A 13,886-nucleotide genomic window follows, 5' to 3' on the forward strand; every position below is an offset into this window, starting at 1 on the left:
AAAGAGCAATGGAGACAAGCTATGGCAGAAGAGTTGAATAGCTTTGAAGAAAACCAGGCCTGGGAGCTTGTCAGTATTCCAAAAGACTCTAGTGTGGTAAAGTGCAAGTGGGTGCTTAAAAAGAAGTATGATAGTGAGGGCAATGTGCGGTTCAGAGCCAGGTTAGTAGCCAAGGGCTATACTCAGAAGTATGGAGTGGACTATGAGGAAACATTCGCGCCAGTGGTAAGGCATACAACTTTAAGACTTTTATTTGCTCTCTCTGTGCAGTTGAACTTAGATATTTGTCATTTAGATGTGACCACTGCTTTCCTGAACGGCTACCTTGAGGAGGATATTTATATGGAGAAACCAGAAGGTTTTCCTTCGCCTGTAGGTAAAGGGCAGGTACTTAAGTTGAAGCGAGCCATATATGGGCTCAAACAATCCTCAAGAGCGTGGTACAGGAGGGTAGATGATTGTTTAACCGAGCATGGTTATACTAGGTCTAAATTAGAACCTTGTTTATATGTGAAAAACGATAACGGTTTGACTGTAGTAGCTCTATATGTCGATGATTTCTTTGTTTTTTCAAACAACGCTGAAGAAACAAAATGCTTGAAACAGGTACTGTCTTCACAATTTAAATTAAAAGATCTTGGTCAAGTGAAACAGTGTTTAGGCATGAATGTTAGTGTTGATAAAGAAAACAATGTTATAACTTTAGATCAAGAAGATTATGTCGACAAGTTGTTGCATAAGTTCAATATGACAGACTGTAAGACTGTTCAGACTCCTATGGAGGAAAGGTTGAACTTAGATAAGGGTGAGTGCTGTGATACTGAATTACCTTACCAACAACTCATTGGTAGTCTCATGTACTTAGCAGTTTTGACGCGACCCGACATTTCTTTTAGTGTAGGTTATCTGAGCCAGTTTAATAAATGCCATGGTAAAGAACATTGGGCTCATGCTAAACGTGTTTTGCGTTATCTTAAGAAAACAAAACACTATTGCCTCAGGTATAGTAGTGATTCTGATTCAAAGCTTACCGGGTTTGTTGATGCAGACTGGGGCAGTAATGTTCTTGATAGGAGGTCCTATTCAGGATATTGTTTCACTTTGTCGGGAAGTGTAATCTCATGGTGTAGTAAGAAACAGACTAGCGTGTCCTTGAGCAGTTGTGAATCGGAATTCATTAGTATTTCTGAATGTATCAAAGAAGCTATGTACTTACGGTCATTATACCATGAAATTACAAATAAAATTTCATTGATTAGAATATACAATGATAATCAAGGTGCTCTGAAGTTATTGGCCAACCCTGTGTTTCACAATAGGTCGAAACACATTGACATTCGTTATCACTTTAGTAGAGATATAGTTGCTAAAGGTTTAGTAGAAACAAAATACTTATCGACAGCTGAGATGCCAGCCGATTTGCTGACTAAGGGTCTAGGGTTTGTCAAGCACTTTAGATTCCTTGAGAAGTTAGGACTTGTGCCTAAGTAGTAGTAGTAGGTATGTTTAGTTGGTTTTAAACCTGTTTCGCTTAATGCTGATGATGCTGATGGCTATGCTTAGATATAGTGGGGGTGTTGTTTTTTAATATCCAGCAGCGCCATCTACAGTGTATGTTTGAATAAGGAATGCAATGTTCTAAATATAATTTTAAATATGACATGATGTTCATGACATTGTATTCTAGTTGTCACTCAATAAATCATCTTCTGAGCATTTACTTGATTAGTTTTTTTTTGTATTTGATTAACAATATTGCCAAGAGTGGTACTGAAACTTCAGCAGTTAGGTACATTCTGCACCTCTACCTTTTGGAAATACTTGCATAAGTTTATGTATGTCAGTATGTATGTCACCTGAAATTCAAACATACCGCTCGTATGTAGACAGATCCTAAGGACTTTCTTCTTCGATAGAAAGCAACTAAATATTAATTTTTAATACAGTTGCTCAAAAAGTGCCCGTTTTTTGGCTGTTTAGCGTGCGAGAAGTTGTATTTTACGAACTAGTGCGTAAAAAGTTTATACGTTCCATTTTACGACTACTTACCGAGCTGTTTTCATATTAGTCTAGTTTACTAAGACAGAATAAAACTATAAACATACTATTAAGTGATTAATATTTAAAACGTTAATATTTCATATGTAATTGTTTACCTTTAGTCATACTAAACATAATTTATAAAATGGTTTATACTTTGAAAAATCGGTCATAATGAGTCGTGTAAACAGAACATGGTTGGAACGAAACGCGTCTTCTACTGTCAAAGTAGAGGCGTCTACCATGTTTTAACTTAATGCACGTTCAAAAAACCTCAATATGTTACGCGATTTGTCATAATTATTTTACGTTATTTGCAATACGTCGGGGCATAAATGGATCGATTAAATTAAAATGTAGTTGTACATTAAACAATCGTCCCAAATCGTAAATGTTTATGTTTTTATGGCACCCAATGAAATAAATTATGTTATAGGTAGGTAGATGAATAGCAAACTCGAAAATATGCACGCAAGTTTAAAAGCTTCAAAAATACGCCTTTGAATTGTCAAATAATCCGTCAATGTCCATGGGAAAATTGATAGTTCGGATTGTTTTGTTTCGTTGTAAGTAAGTAGTAGTGTTTTTTCGCAACTGTATTAAAAAACGTCGTTCGTCACACGTGCGAGAATGTCATTCTTCACTCGTCCCGAGATTTGCCACTCGCGTGCCGCTCGTGGCAAAATGTCTCGGGACTCGTTAAGTAATGACATACTTCTCGCACTTATAACGAAATGTACTATTTTCTACTCGTCGACTTTAATCTGTCAATTAGGACACCACAGACTAAACTATAAGTGTTGTCTTTTCAGTGTATCTTTTCGGTATAGATGTAATTCGATGTTGATACAACGGTGAACGACGCCATTAACATTCATTTTAACTTGAATGATGATATTTTTCGTCTATTGATGATGAAGATGATGACTCATAGAAAAAGTATTGTATACAATAGTGATATAATTAAGCTTTTCACTCTCGTGCCGTACTATTAGGCCACTCAGCAAGCTTCGTGGCCTAAACATGGTACTCGACTGAAAAGCTTTGTATTATATCACGATTGAATAATAGTATTTTATATCACTATTGTATACAATACTTTTTCTATGAGTCATCATCATCATCAATGGACAGAAATATCATCATTCATGCAAGTTAAAATTAATGTTAATAGCGTCATTCACCGTTGTATCAACATCGAATTACCTAGCAACCAATTGTTTGTAATAACCGTCTCTGATTGGCCGATAACGCGACAGATAAAAAAAAATGTGTTTCAGATGCAGAAAAATTTGCCAGGCATCGCAAATTAGTATAGAAATAGTATGAAGTTATATTTTTGAAATTATTATAGTTAACTAAAGTCAACTATAATGAGATTATTATAGTTGAGTCGGAACTGCCATAGAGTATCCAACACTGAAAAGTTAGCACTTATAGTTTAGTCTGTGGTGTCCTAATTGACAGATTACAGTCGACGAGTAGAAAAAATACTATTATATTACTTTTGTTTCAAAACAGACCTACTTACATTAGTAATAAATCGATCTAATTATGCAAATGTTCGCCATAAGCGAGTTAATCGCCCATTGTACGATCGATACATCTTCGATACTAAGCCGACCGCGACTACAGTCCCTACCTTGCTTGACCTATTTATTGTTTTAATGTCTGATAAACTGATTCTTTGCAAACTAGAATCGTCACATTGATATACATATTTGTTTTATTATTTTTTTGTACATACATATCGTGCTTCTTTATCGCACTAGTGCGAGAAGTGGTATTTTATGTGCTTATGCCGATACGTTATGGGAATTATATGTAGATGTGGTAGATGTATACGTTTTGTATTAGTGCTGGTAGCCTAACGGTAAGTACGTGCGACTTACGTCGGAGGTCGCAGGTTCGAACCCCGGTTCGCACCAATGAGTTTTTCGGAATTTATGTGCGAAATGTCATTTTATATTTGCCAGTCGTTTTTCGGTGAAGGAAAACATCGTGAGGAAACCGGATTAATTCCAATAAGGTCTAGTTTACCCTTCGGGTTGGAAGGTCTGATGGCAGTCGCTTTCGTTGAAACTAGTGCCTACGCCAAATCTTGGGATTAATTGTCAAAGCAGACCCCAGGCTCCCATGAGCCGTGGCAAATGCCGGGATAACGCAAGGAGGATGATGATGTATACGTTTTGTATTAATTTTAAGAGGATACGGTAGCGAAAATGCTAAAATGGAAAGGAGCCCCCCTTTCAACTTGGGAATTTTAGTTAAATATACAAGTGTTAATATTAACTAGATTTATCGAAAAAAAATTGTCCATTAAGAACAACTCAGTCAAAAGATATTTCAAAAAAATCGAGGTTCCGCTCTCGACTCTTTCCTCCTTCAAAACATAATCAATCGGAACGAAATTTGAATCTGAATAACAATGAAATAATCTATGTCGGACCGTTTAGCTTTTTTGGTTAATTGTTAACAATCTTGAGTACTTATCACACCTTTTTTTGCGCCACAATGAAAAAGGCCGTTTTTGGAAATTTTTGATTGGCTCTAGAGTCTTTAAAAAGCAGAATATCAAAAATATCAAAACGGTCCGAAACAGATAAAAATAATAACAATCTTTGTTGAAAAAATCATTGCTCTATCTTCAAAAACCAGGGAGGAAATAGTCGAGAGCGTTTGTATGGCGAATTGACCCTAACCGTATCGTCTTAAAGTATTTATATACAGAAGATTTGAATGTTTCAAGTGACATTCAAATATTCTGTTTTCTACTGGCGAAGTTTGTTTGACAGAGCATCTCGGGCCAACACATAAGTATGTCGAGCCTCATAGATATATGCAAAGACATGTCACCACAATAACTTGTGTCATTAGCGTAATTACTAATCATGTTAACGACTCCTATCATCAATTACCATGCGAGTGTTAACCGTGTTTTGCCATATCACGCATTTCAAATGACTGTGTCATTTGAGAACCATATTCTTAAACTACTTCGTTCTATTGAAGTTATGTAGGAGGTAGGGCATAGCGAAAGATATTCCGCTTTGTGTGGTAGGGCACAGCACAGCGGATATCATCTCGCTCGAATCTAGAGCAGAGCCCAACAAGGGAAGTACCTCCGCCTTACAGAAGACCGCAGCCAAATAGCACTAGACCCTACTCATAGTGTTGTGTTCCTGCCGGTGATACAGGCTGCCAGGTCAACGAGGGTGCGGTGTGCTGATGACGGAAAGACCTAAGGAACTAATTTGTTCCGTCTATTGTCATTTGAGTCGCCGGCAACCCGAACCCTCCTTGGAACTTGTACACTCCTTTTTGCTGTCTGCTTAACACAGCAAAAGGGAGTGTACAAGCTTCTAATGGGGTGGCAACGAGTATGTGACACTCCTAGAGTTGCAGGCGTCCATAGATTACGGTGACCGCTTTCCATCAGGTGGACCGTATGCTTGTTTGCCACCGACGTAGTATATATAGTCCATGGGCCAGTGAAGAAGTCGGTATAATTTGGGGGTACTAAGTTTCCTTTTTACAGCAGTTAGGTAGGCCTATAAGGATGTTAAAAAACCATGATTGCCATCTCAAAATGGTAGCTAAACAAAATGGCCGCCAATCCAAGATGGCGGATATTGAGTTTTAAAAAATCGACCACAACTCCAGAAGTATTGGTCCGATTTCATTTTTATTTTTTTTAAACGAAAGCTCTTTTTGTGTACTCAAATATTTGTTATATTCATTGTTTCGATAAATTCAACCATTAGTTAGTAATTAACGAAAAATATAAAAAAAGTATCTTTTTTTCTAAGACTTTTTGTCAAAAATCATGTTTCTACAAAATACCTTGCATATTCTAATAAATATTTAAATGCAGAAAAATAGTGCTATTAATTACCTTTAATTTGATGTATAAAGATACAGACTTAATTTACAAAAACACATTAGAGGCTTAATTTTAATTCTGTCTTCGTTGAAATTCACCGTTGTGCATACAGTACTAAAAGCTTCAGGTCGAAATTGTAGATTACTAATATGCTGTTTTTAGTATATTTCTGCAATTGTACTTACAATTAAGAAAAGAACTGAACATGTTAGTATCCGAAATCCATTAGCTTTAAGAATATAATAAAATATGTCATAGGTAATGTACAGTTTTAGATATTTGATTATTTGTATAAAATTTCTTTAGTGATACAGCGCCAACCAACCGAGATAATACAAAATAAATAAACTAGACATAGTTGAGGTCCTATCTCATCACATTAACCTTTTGACCACCATGGGCGGATATGGCCGTCGCTGGAAATGCTTCCTAAGGACGCCAACCATGGCCATCAGTTTTGCCAATTACATTGGGGACCCATGCGGGCCTTCTTAACACCTAATTTTGCTCAAATAATCGCGATCCACGTCTGTCTGGTATCCGGGGCACGACGTATTCTTTTTCACTATTTGGCGTTTAAAAGGTTAAGCCTAACCCTGATCCGTGTTCGAGAAAACTTATATTTAGTTAAAATAATCCTTGCATACAAAAGGTGAAGAACACACCCCAAAAGAAAAATAGTCTTGAGAAATGCACTATAATGCATTAATAAGGCAAATCTATGGAGTATCCGACTACTAAACAACGTGATATAGGTACCTACCGAATAAACCTTAATTTACGCACAGAAATATATTACTTATTACCGTTAATGTAGATTGTAGAGCCAATATCACCAATATCAAGCCTTCAAGACAATCACAGGTAACAGATTAATTTTCTCCTAATTTTTCGAACTTTTATAGCAGGCATTCCACCTTCAATCACGACTTACGTGCCCTGGCCCGGCCCAAGCCCATTTTAGAGTAGCAATACGATCTCTATAATTCTGACCCGTCGCCGCATCAGCATCATCTCGTTTCGCTTCCATCGTAGAAAGACATACCGAACGTGTTGTGCTCTATACCTCTATGCAACTTTTAGCCTCTTCATTTAGTACATTGTTAGTGTCCACGTCTCGCAAGCTTATGTCACGGTGGGAAGTACCCAGTTACACACTGATCAAACATGTTGGTCTTCAGTGACTGGTATCCTTGCCCTTAATACGTCCTTTAGCGTACAAAAGGCATCCAAGTCCTCCGTGTGATCTCCGCCGGCAGCGAGGCCGACCGAAGTCTCTGTATTGTGTTATGGTTCGCCACAACTCGACGTTTTGTGCCTATTTTGCGTGATGTGGGGGATTTAGCTAATCCTGCCAGCTTATCTCCTCGAGAAATCCTATTAGACCTTTAATGTTGAGTAGGAGAACTTTGGAGAGGTCTCTCGGGGATCCGAGATGTTTCTTCCTGTATAGAGCCACTCTGCTCACTCCATCACCAGGTGAGAGGCACCCACGTCACAGGGGAATGTTCATAGCATCTGTTATGAAAATATGTTTGTTAAGTAGTCTACGATCTGTTCTGACATTGGTTACCATTCTCAGGCGGACTTTCCCTAGTTGAAGGAGCGTCTTTGTGAGTTTTCCATTGATGCTAGGCTTGGCTTGTTTGACTGCAGCATTTGATCTGGTTTTGCCAGTGTGCTGTGTGTAGTTTCATATTGAGCATACCTTGCTGAAGGACATCGGGAGAATCGGCAGTCGACCCCAGCTGCCTGGCCAGCTCGTAGGCCGCATCATCACCTCGACATCCACTGTGTCCTTTGGTCCATTGAAGGATGATTTTGTTATTATGACTTACCTCCGTTAGTCGTTTATGACATTCCTTAACCCAACCTTTATTTGTTGTTCCGGATAACGTATCTTCTGTTACTTGTTATAAAGGCTGAAATATGGAGCTTTGGATAAGTCTGTCCTTGCCGTAACTTTCAATTTGTACATACCTCTATATGTTTAACTACTTTAACCCAACACTCACCGACGGCATACAGTTCCTCCAGCATCTGACGGGAAACATGTGCTTCTTTGAAGATGACGATGTTATCCGCATATCGAAGATAATTGAGGCATACATTTATACATCTATCATCCCTATTGAGGCTTTTATAAATGCCTACCTGTTTAAAAAGTTGGCCAGATTGCATAACCCCGGAGTTACTCTCTACTAATTGAGATTTGTCGATACGGGTGCTAACTTTTCTTCTGATTCAATAGCAGGTGGCATAGAAACATTCACATTTTGGTACACCTTTTATGAAAATTCAACTCACGTGAGTAGGTAATTAAAACGTCTGTTATTAACGTCTTCTAACGTTTTTCGTTCGGTAATGACAAACAATACATGTTAATAATATTTGGCTCTACTTTAAGCGGTGATATTTGTCTCAAAGTTTGTCCATCCGGTATTTAACGGCTTCGTTGTTTAGTAATCGGTAAAATATAGGTAAGAAATATCTATTAATTCTGTACTAAAGAACATTTCTAAAGTTTGCCCGAATTCTGGGGGTGCTCTTCACTAACCCGCTCGTGCGTAGGTTTTTTTTTTCAAATCTGAGAGTCCTTGAATGCGGAACGATTTTCAATCCGGAATACGATCTAACCCTTATACGCAAGATGATGACGGAGTATTCCGTCTCCCAGGCACAATCGCAACAGAATTGCATTGCGAATTCGCGAATATATGAGCGTAATTAGGCATTACAGAGTCCCAATTTTATTTCATTTGGCGTCCGTATCGTTGGCGTCCTTGGCAAGAATTTCCGGTGACCACCGTGGCCGTCCGTGGCGGTCAAAAGGTTAATGGTTCTACAGTCTCGACACATGTTAGTCATATACCTAGTACACTTAAATACTTAATTTTCATCATTCTTTTTTTCAATATTTGAGGTGTGTTGCACATATGGTATCTAAACAAATTTTATCCTATCGAATATCTACAAACTCATGGATACTATCATGTTCTATTGACATAAACTATTATTCTAATTGTACAATTGCTAAAATAAACTAAAAACAGCATATTTGTACTCTACAACATCTTTTAGTACTGTATGCACCCCAACTGCACACATCTTTTAGTACTGTATGCACTCCAACCTGAAGCTTTTAGTACTGTATGCACAACGGTGAATTTCAACGAAGGCAGCTTTAAATTTAAGCCTCTATGTGTTTTTGTAAATTAAATATGTATCTTTTATACATCAAATTAAAGGTGATTAATGGCACTATTTTTCTGCATTTAAATATTTATTAGAATATGAAAGGTATTTTGTAGAAACATGATTTTTGATAGAAAGTTTTAGAAAAAAAGATATTTTTTTTATATTTTTCGTTAATTACTAACTAATGGTTGAATTTAGCGAAACAATGAATATGACAAGTATTTAAGTACAGAAAAAGAGCTTTCGTTTAAAAAAAATAAAAATGAAATCGGACCAATACTTCTGGAGTTATGGTCGATTTTTTAAAACTCAATATCCGCCATCTTGGATTGGCGGCCATTTTGTTTAGCTACCATTTTGAGATGGCAATCATGGTTTTTTAACATCCTTATAGGCCTACCTAACTGCTGTAAAAAGGAAACTTAGTACCCCCAAATTATACCGTTTGGCAAAATTAGACCAGCTGGCCCATGGACTAATAATAAAAAATAAGTTATCTAGAGGTAATAAATACAAGTTGTAGGCATCAAGACATCACACACGACAAACACACACGAGTCGTCGTCGTGCTATGATCGGGCTGTAAAGAACGCTGAAATCGCCGAAACTAAGGGCGACTTTCTATTGGTTGTTTCTAGTGGCGGTGTTATAACAGCGACGCGCAAAAAAAGCTTAATGACTTAATGCTTTTTTTTTACCCGACTACGGCAACGCAAAAGGAGGGTTATGATTCTTCGAAAGTTAATGAGACTTTAAGATAAGCAGAGGGCCTTCATCATCATCATATCAGCCCTTTACCATTTACCGCCCACTGCTGAGTATAAGGGTATGGCCACTCCCGCTCCCCACTGAAAGTGCCGCCCACCCCCTCTCGGTTACCTCACAGTTACCGCCTGTCAAAAACACGAACAGTCGACCTGTCATATTTCACTCATACAAGCATAGTACGCGTTCACTTACACGAGCTGACTGTGTGCTAGGAATGCGCCTCTTTCAATATATGTATTTGATTGCCAGTGTCCGAGGTGTGGTATAGGCCTCTCTTCTATAGTCACGGTCCTGAGCTAGTCTCATCCAGTTGAGTAGGGCCTACCGCGAACCGCGAACACCAAATTTCGAAAATTATTTCTTCTTTATCCACAGCTTTATTAATTGGAGTTAAACCTCGGTTCTCGTGGTATAGGGTCCTAGTAGGACAGCAATTTTTACACTGGTGGTAGGTAATTAGGTTTTTGGATAGATTCTTCATATTTTTTATTATTATTTATTATTTATTTGATACACTAGCAGCTCTTCGAGCTGATGCGTGTATATCACTGCACTTGTGTTTATTTTGCACTCTTCAAAGTTCTAATATAATTGTCCAGTCTATTTTTGAAACAGTTCACTGACGGCGCGCTAATAACAGTTTCTGGTAGAGAGTTCCACATATTAACTATGCGATTCGGCAGGAAGTGTTTCTTAGGGTTGCTAGCACATGGAGGTTTGATAAGCTTTTTAGAATGCCCTCTTAGTTTTGAGTTCTGGCTTAGTATATATAGGTCTTTCATATTATTCACATTGTAGTGTCCAGACAAGATTTTGTAAGTCTCAATGAGATCACCACGCTTTCTTCTATCCTCCAATGATGTAAGACCTAATTCCTGAAGCCGTTCGTTGTATGGCTTATCTTTCAGTGAAGCGACCATTTTAGTAGCTCTTCTCTGGACTTTTTCTAATAGTGTAATATCCTTTTTGAAGTAGGGGGACCATACCTGAAAAGCGTATTCAAGCAAAGGACGCAGGTATGTCTTGTAAATCCCAACAAAAAGATCCTTAGTGATCACATGGAATGCCTTTCGAATCATATACAGCATAGAATTTGCTTTCTTCGTTATATTAGTGATATGCGTGCCCCATTTCAGGTCATGCGAAACAGTGATGCCCAGGTCTCTTTGACTGGTAACAGCTTGCAGGGGAACAGAATCAATGTTGTAACCTAGTTTCGGGTTGGTTTTCCCAATGTGAAGAACTGTGCATTTGTCAGGATTTAGCGATATGAGCCAGTCTTTAGTCCACTGGACTATGCGGTCTAAGTCACTTTGGATAATGTTATTAGTTATAAGTGGATTACCCATAACTTTGGTATCGTCAGCAAATATTGATAGTTCTGATTGCACTACACTCTTTAGGTCTGTTATAAATATGCCGAACAGGATTGGTCCGAGCACTGAGCCCTGCGGGACACCACTATAGACATTGTGAGCACTAGATAAAGTTTCTCCTACTCTTACTTTAAATATCCTGTGAGATAAAAAGTCCGATATCCATTCAAGGAGTTGACCACGAATCCCAAAGTGCTCCAATTTAGCAATAAGCCTTCTAATAGGTACACGGTCGAATGCCTTCTCGTAGTCTAAGTATATAACGTCCGTAGGCTGACGATTGTCCCAGTCACGTGTCCACTTATCAAGGCATAGAAGAAGATTCGTTACGGTAGATCTCTTGGGTACGAAGCCATGCTGCTCATCGATTATTACATTCTCCTTATTGATAAAATTCCTCAACTCAGTGACTATAATTTTCTCCATGGTTTTGCAGACTATGCTTGTGAGGCTGATAGGACGGTAGTTAGCAGCAACAAACTTATCACCTTTCTTGTAAATAGGAGTCTTGCTGAATATCTTGCAAGAATATCTTGCTGTAAATAAAATATGAATTTAAGAATTACCATATCTTTTATTGTGTTTGTACTTTTAGAAATGAATTTTTACTCTTAACCCGATATCATTATTATGCAAAGCTGGCTGAGTCTGGATTAGTAATGTAGAAATTGCAGAACATTCCCAAAAAGCAGAAACATTCTTGAAAATGTTCGCAGAACATTCCTGCAACATGAAATTTATTGTTTAAACGAGAGAATATACTTGAAATAAAGTTTAAATGGGCATAATATAAAACTATATGTATAATATTGTCTATTACAGTTAGCTATTTTGTTGATAAGTGATAACTGATAAGTTACCAATAAGTTGCTTAAATTCTCACTATACTTCAGGGAACATTTCGACTTTCAGACTTCACAGTTTTAGTCCTGACTTTTTAAAATTAGGTACCGAACTATTATTTCTTGATTGATTGATTGATCTTGATTTAGTCATGACAAAATATAAATAAAACAAAAAGATCGCTGTCAGGATCGAACCTGAGAACATCGGCATACGAAGCCAGCGCACTACACGTCTTGACTTGCTGAGTCCGACGAAATCATGGTATAAATTACGAAGTTACTAATTAAGTAGTCTGATAAATTCTCGTTCTCGAGAACATTCTCAGAAGTTACCGAAAATTCTCATGAGGAAAGTTCTGCAACTTTGGAAATTTCTCGTTCGTGCATTGCTAGTCTGGATATCAGCCAGTTTTATCAATTCCTTGTAGGTCGTGTGGCCTTTGTTGTTTATAACCTATATCTAATATCTATTAAACCGCACTCTCTTTTGTTCCAGCCTCAAACAATGTCACTCAGAAACAGCATCTAACTCGAACGAACGACTTAAAATGAACGCGCCCTAACCGCACGGAGCTGGTGCCCGAAATAGCGCGTTCAGAAATAGAAAAAAAATGGCCTCAGTCGGTGGCGGGAAAGCGACGGGCGAGGATCGCTCGTGGTGGGGAACAACATGGAGCGCCATGTCTGACCTCGCGGAAGCGGTAGACGACCTGATATGCAGCTTCGATTATATGGACACAGCCATGGACAACCTCGTCATGCTTATATTCATCTGGCTCCTCTTCTCTATAGTCCTTCTAGGAATCGCCAAATGGGCGTACGGCCGGTTTAAGCCTAAGCCTGTTGAGCCTGAGAAGAAGGAAGAACCTAAAGTGGTTAAATCTGCTGCTAGTGAGATTGTTAACAGCGCTGATGTGGCTTTGGCTGCTACGGCAAAAGTGAAGAGTGCAACTTTGAATTCTTTCAAGCCGAAGCCTAGTGGATTTGTGCCAGCGACGCCTCCTAACAAGCGACGTTTAGGACGCATGTCCCCCGGCCCTGAGGCTCTGCACAAAAAGCACCAGAGCGTCATAATACCGACGTGCACAGGGCCGGATCCGCCGAGCGTGCAATGGGTGAACGACTTGTTGACGTGGTTATATAATGATCTGGTTATTGTGAACGAACTTGTGCAGCAATGGATTGTGTCCATGAACGAGTTTTCGAAGAAGTCCGTGGAGGAGGTAAGGGATTTAATTTTGCTATTTAAACACTCGTGTTGCCTTTTTTTTATGTATGTTCTCTAGGTAAGAGTTTTTGACAATGGGAACTTAAAAGAAAAATATAGAAACACATAAAATAATAATACAAGACGCATAAATCTAGTGTTGGGTCTATTGCTAGAGTCTGTTCGGAAAGTGAAAAGTATAGGGTCATAGGGTCCAATATATTCCATGACTCTTCACTTTCCGAACAGACTCTGAATTTTTTAGTATTTAGGCCAGCAAACGCTTATAAATTTTATAGCCAATAGCGTTATACAGTATAGGTATGATGTTGTCCCGAATATTCATTTAGATGTGGAAACATTATGAGAAAACGTGTTTGTGGTACTTCTAAGAACAGTTTTCAAGGAAAATATATTTCAAAAGTGTTTATTGTTTCACTAGTCACACTATCAAGAAAAGTATCGAGTTAATTTACTCGAAGTTGAGTCATTTGAAAAAAACTTTTTCGATAAAAACACAATAGTTAGCCAAATCGTTCTATCATAATAATATGAAAAAGTTTGAAAGC

At 38.1% G+C, this 13,886-nt stretch overlaps 1 protein-coding gene across 1 annotated transcript in view; it reads left to right on the plus strand.

The window, feature by feature from the left end:
- LOC125236939 overlaps window positions 1-13,886 on the plus strand; it is a 111,338-nt gene that overhangs the window by 28,997 nt on the left and 68,455 nt on the right. The window contains exon 2 of the mRNA XM_048143858.1: window positions 12,607-13,333. Coding sequence (XP_047999815.1) covers window positions 12,722-13,333 — 612 coding nt within the window. The 5' untranslated portion in view covers window positions 12,607-12,721. The remainder of the gene's footprint in view (window positions 1-12,606; window positions 13,334-13,886) is intronic.

This window comes from Leguminivora glycinivorella, chromosome 20 (assembly GCF_023078275.1).
Source record: "Leguminivora glycinivorella isolate SPB_JAAS2020 chromosome 20, LegGlyc_1.1, whole genome shotgun sequence".
NCBI classification, from domain to species: domain Eukaryota; kingdom Metazoa; phylum Arthropoda; class Insecta; order Lepidoptera; family Tortricidae; genus Leguminivora; species Leguminivora glycinivorella.